Genomic DNA, 7,891 nt, shown 5'->3' with positions numbered 1-7,891 from the left:
ATCTGGGAGCTGGGGCGTGGAACGGAGGAGAGCGCAGGAGGCGGACGAGCATCCTCAAGGCCGAGGCTCCGTGTGCCTTTCCGGGCTCCGCGCCGGCGAGCGGGAGCTTCTCCGGTAGCGGTACCGGCGAAGCACCTGCGGATCGGCTTCCCTCCTCCTCCCCACTGCTATTTTATTTATTTATTTTAGTTTGGTGCTGCTGGGTTGTTTTGTGGTTTTTTTTTTTGTTTGTTTGTTTGTTTTATTTTATTTTTTTTTCCCCATCCCGCTCTCAAATCCAGGGAGACGCTTCCGAAGCGGGGCGAGCGCTGATCTTACGTAAATGGTGCTGCGCCAAGGAGGGCAGCCCCCCTGCCAGCCCCGGGCCAGGGGAGCGTCCGCCGGTGCCGCTCGCCCTGCCTAGCGGCCGGGTCCCTCGCTGCCGCTGCAGCCCGGCCTGAGATCCGCTCTAGCACCGGCAGCTGCACCGGCACCGACGGTGACAAGCGGCGAGTACAGCCGGTAGTCCGCAGACCCATCCCCGGCGGCTTTCGGCTCCTCCGCGGACCGGCTGCGGGGATGCTGCGGAGCGTCGGATCTCGCGGCGTGGAGGGCGCTATGTCAGAGAGATAACGCAGTTCTGCCAGCAGCCCGGGGCCACTCTCGGTGCCAGCCCTCCCCCGGGACCTGGCTGCCTGGGAGCCACTCGCTTCTCGGCGGCCGGACTGGCAGTGGCGGCGAGGCCGGGGAGCCGCGGGGCGAGGCCCGGCGGGGCGGGGGAGCGTCTGCCGGCCGAGCCGGGGCACCCCGCCTGCGGGGGCCAAGCGGCCGGGAGGCTGAGGAGCGCCGGCAGCAGAGGCGGGGAGGAGGAGGGCAGCGCCATGACTCATTTGCAGGCAGGTCTCTCCCCGGAGACTCTAGAGAAAGCCCGGCTGGAGCTGAATGAGAACCCTGACACCTTGCACCAGGACATCCAGGAGGTGCGGGACATGGTGATCACCCGGCCGGACATCGGCTTCCTCCGCACCGACGATGCCTTCATCCTGCGGTTCCTGCGGGCCAGGAAGTTTCAGCACTTCGAGGCATTTCGCCTCCTGGCCCAGTACTTTGAATATCGCCAGCAGAACCTGGATATGTTCAAGAGCTTCAAGGCTACAGACCCGGGCATCAAGCAGGCACTGAAGGATGGTTTCCCCGGTGGGCTGGCTAACCTGGACCACTACGGCAGGAAGATCCTTGTCCTTTTTGCTGCCAACTGGGACCAGAGCAGGTAAATGCAGAGCCACCCACACACCCTAACCCCTTCTTCACCCGGGGCAACGCATAGGAAAAGCTGTGCCAGAGCATAGAGAGGCAGTGGGGACACACTGGCTGAGCAGCAGCGTGGAAGGTAGGGGGGGAAGAGAATGAAGAAATTAAATTTTATGGCTTAGGGCCTTTTCAACCTGCTCATCCTTCAGGGACCGAATTTTGGGAGGGGAGTGGGAACTGCTCCAGTGCTCTTCTCAGCTGGCTGATAGGAGCTTTACATCCTTCTGCCCGCCCTTAGCTGAGGTGAGCTGACATGGTAGATGATGAGTGTATGCCCCTGACAAAGGCTGGTTGCGCTCTCCATGCTGGTCTTTCTGCATTGACACACACAGAGCAGCTTAGGTGCCATAGGAGAAAGTGGGTGATGCTGTGTGTAAAACAGGAGTATCTGTGATGGCCTTTGAGCTGAAAAGTTTATCTGTGCAAGAAGCTGAGGCTCCCAGATCCTTTTCCTCAGCTAAAGAAAGCATTTCCTGAGCCACCTGGAAGTGCCAGGATGGAAGTTGCAGTAACCACTTCTTTTCCCTACTCATGCTGCTCCAAGTGGGAATTCCCAGATCCAAGCACACCAGGCTTTGGTAGCGAGTTGAAGGAGGCAAGTGCAGTCCCTAGAACAATTTCACATCCTTTTTGGGACTACTCTAGTCTGAAGATGACTTAGCAGGTTGACCCAAGTGCTGTCTCTGACCAAGGCCCTTTCTTTTAAGAGTCAGCTTGATACTATGCAACATTATTTGGTTATCCTAAATACCTAATTGATTGTCATGCTCAGTTTCTTCCAGTCTAAAATTCTGTCTGCAAAATTTGCTTGATTTTCAGATGTAAATGAAGGAATCCATTAAGAGTGTACTCTCTTAAACCTGCTGTAAGCACTGCATAATTTCCCTAGGCTCCCAACCTGCAAGCACGTTTAGAACTGAAGCAGTTCTTGATGACAAAACTTAAAATCTTGCTAGTTGCCTGACATGAACCCAAACCGTCTTCTGTGCAGTGAATACAAGTTGGGTATAGGCAGTGCTGAGTGTTCCATGTAGATATCCCAAGCTCAGCTATTTGAAAACATTGGGGGGACATAAACAGCCAGCAGCATGGATAGACAGGACTGAGTCTGAGGGATCGGCATGCTTAAGCTTGCCCTTTAATTGTTTGTGTAGCTGTTCTCTTGCAGGCTGTGTGGATAGCCACTGCAGGGAGTGATCCCACGGCTCCCTGTGCCAGTCAGTGTTACAGCTAGGGATGGCTGCTGGCCCACCATGGATTTCCTAATTTCCAGACATGGTGGCCATATCCACACTGCCTACGGGGAGAGTTTCCTGGCCTTTGCTAACCCATGAATCATTCCTAGGCACTGGGAGAATGCTGTCTGGCACAAATCAAAACTGCCCATGACCAGACAAACAAAAAGAAAGTGTGGATGAACATACACAGAGCTGGTGCCAGCGTCCTTTTCCTGCTTTGGTTTTCTAGCAGATGGAGCAAAGGCAGCTGAGTGAGGAAGCAGCGGTGATGAGGCTAAGGACTCTCTGAGTGGGCTTCATTTTCCATATGAGGACCTTCCTTATTTCAACCTTGAGGACCAGGTCAACTTTTTATTTTAAAAACAACTTCACAAACTCTTAGAAACCCCTGAAGGAAGAATTAGCAAATAAATAGATACTCTATATTGTATTGTCATTTCTCACTAATGAAAAAAAACCCAAAGCTTTATGTGATGTTTTTCAGGTCATTAGTTCCTAGTCAAAAGAACACCAGGAATTCAAGTTCAGAAATAAAGTAGCATTTGAAAAAAATAATTGCAATGTGAAAAGAATAGTTGTATTTTCTTCTTAATTTTGGATTTGTTAATATTTGAATTGATCAGCTGGCACAATAGAAAATGTACTTTTTTCACGAAGTCCTATTGGTACAATTATTATTCTCTATTTTATAGTAGCAAAGTGACTGGAGTTCACCAGAGTACCTAATGCTTGCAATTGTATGCTTACTGCTTTTCAGCACTGCGTGCCCACAGTACACCTCCAGAGCAAGGGATTTATTTTCAGATAGACCACTCAGACAAAGGGGAGTGAGCTGAAGCCCAGCTGCAAGGAGTGGTTTGCTCCAAGGCACATGACAACTCAGTGACAGATCTGGGAATGGAGCTAGGTCACTTTCTTTTCTAATTAATTTAGTGTCTTCCATTATCTGATGTTCAGCAACTGAATCTTGGGAGCACTGTGTATGGAACTTATACTAGAGCTGCTGTGCAATATGTCTGAAGCGTATTCCTCAACTGACCTGAGAGCTTGTTGTGCATAAAGCACCGCTCCTTTTGCAGTAACAATGGGAGTATTACTCCTTGAAGTCTGTCTTGTTAGGAACCTCTTTGTATGCCTCATAAACTGAGTTAATAGAGCACAGCATGCCTCCGCATTTATCATGTGTGTACAACTTATTATGGCCAGCATGTAACAATTAGAAATAAAAAGTTCCAATTTGTTATTTAAATGAAGAGCAGACATACTACAGATGATTTATATAGCACCAGCAGCCTATGGTGTACATAGTTCCAATTAGAAAGAAAAGTGTGGGAGGCAGAACATTCCTATGGTAAAACAAGCCTGTATACTAGATATTAAATCACTAAATTGAAGCAGGGCTTGAAAACTGTACCAGATATCCTACCATTTGAACAACTAGATCAGCCATGTATTTGAAAAGAACAAGCAAAAAAAAAAAAAAAGAATGGTGAAGGATAATGCATGGAGTAGCCCAGCAGGTTTCAGTGGGATGCTTCCTAACTCCCCACCCTTTCTTTGCTACTGGGAAAGTGAAGACAGGTGGCACTCCTGCCAAGAGGCTGGCTAGCACTCAGGGAGGAATCAGCCTTCCCTATTAGCTTGCAGATTGTTGATTCATAGCTACATTTGGCTTGTAGGGGTGTACGTGCATTTGAAGACTCCCTTATGCTTCATGTGTCTAGCTGGTGGAGTTCTTTTTTTCAGTTAATGGTACAATTAACTTCAACTGTCAGTGACAAAGGACCTGTTGTCATGCATCTTTTTCTGCATGCTTTATGGCACTGTACACAAATTCCCCAGGAAAACCAGTCCATTTTGATGCTATTTATTTGAAATCCTTCTTGGTATTATCTCAGAGTTTTTCCTAGAAAGTGCAATAGGAAAGTGCAGTGGAAGAGTGATGCAGTGATATCTAGCTCCTCTCTGTGTCACAGTGACCTAGTCAGCTCACACCATCCTCAGTGAAACGTATGGAAATGCCCTGCACTCATTACCATTAGCTCTGCGCTTGCATCAGATGATTTATAGCAGGGCAAAGACAACTCCACTGGTTTGCTTTCAGACCTATTCTTTCATGTGCAGAAGTGCTAGAAACTTATCTTTTCCTCCCATTAAATAAAAATTTAAGTAGTGTAGCTATTAGGAGTCTCATTTGTTCCTCGGCTCACTGTTAACCACACGCGAGTTGGCAGGGTATTTTTCAAACTCTGATTGAGCCAGTATGGCAAAATAAATAGCAATGGTAACAGTAATAACATATTAAGAGTAACAAAGTACCTGGTTAATAGAGTCAGTTTTTGTTTGGAAGTTATATCTTTCAAATAATAATAAACTAGTGCAAACACTGTAATTTTTTTACACTTTCTCTTACTGACAGGTGCTATCTCACTGTTTCCTAGCTTTCTCCCAGGTATCTGTAGCTGCCTATTACTCGCATTTAGACTGAGTGTTTTGGCTAGGGATCTTTTTGATCAATGATAATGTAAAATTTAGATCAGCTTATTCTGCATCTGTGTCTGTGACTTAGACACTGGGCTAATGTAAAGAGCAATGAATGGTATTAAATCTGAATCTAAAAGCTAATCTGGTAAAGTATTTGGATCAGTTTCTGTTTTCCTATGCATTTTTGTAACACTGGTGATGCTTTTTGGTTTTAGAGTGAGGGCTCCCAGGGCATGCTACCACTATTTAAGCAGAATAGTTGTAAGGGAAGTTTCAATCTCCGATCTTTTAAGCATACAAATCTGCACCCAGACTGACAAATCAAGGAGATATGAGGCATCATTTCTGCATACTGCTTTGTGTATCCTGAGAACTCTTATTTCACCAAAAATCTAAAAATACAAAGAGCAGTAGGTTAGAAATAGGATGATGGCTCAGAGACTTGACCAGCATTCCATTTTAAACCACAGTGGCATAAGACTTCATTTGAAAGAAATCTTTACTTTTCCAAATGGCGATAAGCTTAAAATACAGACTGTGTGTTCCTTACATGTTTGAGACCTTCAGGAGACATGCGCCTTGAATTCTGGCGAAGACTTACCATTTATCTGTTCTAGTTAACTCAATGAGAGGCAGACTCATGCCGCTCACTTTTAATTCTCAGAATAACTTGAAATTTCTTTATATTGGGGGGAGGGATGACAAATAGCAATAGAGATAGTAGGGCAACCCTGCCAAATCAGATTATCTGTTATTCAGAGGAAAAGTGAATTGACTGGAACCAGAATCTAGTTAAACAGATGATACAGTGGATGCCACTCATCATCAAGAACATAAAATATTGAAAACAGCTGACACAGCTCGATTTGACATGAGACATCTGTACCCTGCATTCTTCCTGTCTCTTTTTCTGTTGGCCTGATAGAGATCACAGTGGCCTCTGGGAGTGAAGAGGATGCGTAGACCATATAACCAAGAGCTAAAGGTGAAAGATCGTAATGAAACACTACCAAGAGCTGATAGCAGTGTCTGCTGGACTGTTTTCCCCATAAAACCTGGGAAATACTGTTCATGTCATATAAAAAATTCTCAAAGAACTTTTCTGTAAAGGGGAAATTGCTGCCACTGTTAAATTGCAAGAAAGTGGGATGATTAGTTAATTGTTTGAGCTGTTCTGTTCTTGGCACATTAAGACTTCAGTGAGGCATTACCCTTGAAGGTTCTGTTGCTGTTGTGGTAGGAATGGTAGCCATCCCAAAGCATTTGAAAGAATCGCTGTCAGTGTGGCTATCAAGTCAACCCGAATGAAAAATAGCAAGAGGTAGCGGAGTGTGTCTGCATACCAGTCCCCACCTTATTTGAACTCAGGCTGGGACTCACATAGAAAAGGAACATTAAGAGTGCATTATATATGTGATAACATATTTCCAGCATTTGTTATTCACATTAACAACTGGCCTAAAAAGTTGCCTAAGCTTTCCATCAGGTTAAGCATGGTTCCATAAACAGGGGGCACTAAACACATTAAAATTAACCACGAGTTCTTGGTTATCATAGTAATTAGTAATACCTTGCTAGCTACAGTGCATCCCATAAGAGTCTGTTTAAACAAGTGAATTTAGTTATAAATAAATAGGATTTATTTCTGCACAGCCTATCTCCACGCTACTACAGAATACTCACTGCAACAAGTCAGGCCCAGCGCACCATGTGTACCTGATAGCACTGGAAGAGTCATTGTAAAACTAGGGCCAGGGTAAAATGAGTGGCTAGCTGTCTCCTAAGTACACACTATTACTTAAATAGATTAATAAGAATAAAAGAATACCATCTTGGCCTGAGACTGAGCACTGTGTTGTCTTAAAGGCTAATATGTTGACTTTTTGTTTTCTTTAAAGTAGAATGGCAATCAAAGCCATAATGGACCAAATTTATTTTACACTCACTAACATCCCATTTTTCTCACTCTTCATTAGTTGTATTTCTGAACCTATATAGAAAGTAATTTCAACAACACAATCCAGAGTAATTTTCCCACCTTCTTTTTACATAGGATTTTAATTTCCCTAAAGTCCAGCCAAGGATGGAGTATATTTTACGGCAGAGTCTGTGCATCCTGGTGCTGACATGAACAGAAGTAGCAATGAAGTGAAATGTTGGACAATGTGAGGCTGCAGTGGATTAAAGATGAGTCTTTATGCAAATAACTCTGTGCTGTGTGAAAGCTTTAGTTTACTTTCCTTAATCTTGTTGCATTTGCTTGGGCTGTTCAGCTGATGCTTTCAGCTGCCATTTGCACTGTCTCAGATTTCATCTATCACACCAGATTTACATTTCTGGGTCTTCTCAGCACATTTCCAGAGTAACAACTACTTTAAATATCCACTAATGGATTTGTCTTTCTTGTCTGGTTTCCTGTGCTATATACTTAAGTAAGGTATCAAAACGAAGAGATGAAGGATGAAGGATAGCTCCAATCTTCAGGTAATTGCCCTGAAGGGCAACATTATCATTGTTGTTGTGAACTGACTTTCTTATCCAAATCCTGCAACAGGAAATAAGGTTTTGTGAATGTGCCACAGATTTGTGGAGGCCTAGCTCTGCAACTGTTGGTTACTCCGTGGTGGTTGTATTCCTGGTCTCTTTGGTGCCTGATAATTTTCCCGTTTTCTTGAATGAATTCAGGACATAATTAGGTGTGTTTGTGTTTACGTGTATACATCTATATATTTATCACTTAGGTATATATAAAAGTATTTCATGGCCAGTCTCAGAGACCTGATTGGCCTTGTACACAAAGAATCTTTATGTCTAATGCACCGGATTTCTAGCAGCCTTGTGCTACTAGGGAGCTGTTAATCCAAGGCATGTAGTGTTGT

At 44.7% G+C, this 7,891-nt stretch overlaps 1 protein-coding gene across 1 annotated transcript in view; it reads left to right on the top strand.

Annotated features, from left to right (window-relative positions):
• The first annotated feature begins 245 nt into the window (after window positions 1–245).
• Window positions 246–7,891, top strand: part of CLVS2 (clavesin 2) — a 51,121-nt gene continuing 43,475 nt past the window's right edge. Inside the window, exon 1 of the mRNA XM_061378177.1 lies at window positions 246–1,249. Within this exon, the coding sequence (XP_061234161.1) occupies window positions 861–1,249 (389 nt within the window). The 5' untranslated portion in view covers window positions 246–860. The remainder of the gene's footprint in view (window positions 1,250–7,891) is intronic.

Source organism: Neopsephotus bourkii, unplaced genomic scaffold (assembly GCF_033783945.1).
Source record: "Neopsephotus bourkii isolate Nb327-2 ecotype Australia unplaced genomic scaffold, CSIRO-AGI_Nbou_v1 NB_1765, whole genome shotgun sequence".
Taxonomy (NCBI): domain Eukaryota; kingdom Metazoa; phylum Chordata; class Aves; order Psittaciformes; family Psittacidae; genus Neopsephotus; species Neopsephotus bourkii.
This window is presented reverse-complemented; position numbering and strand designations above follow the sequence as displayed.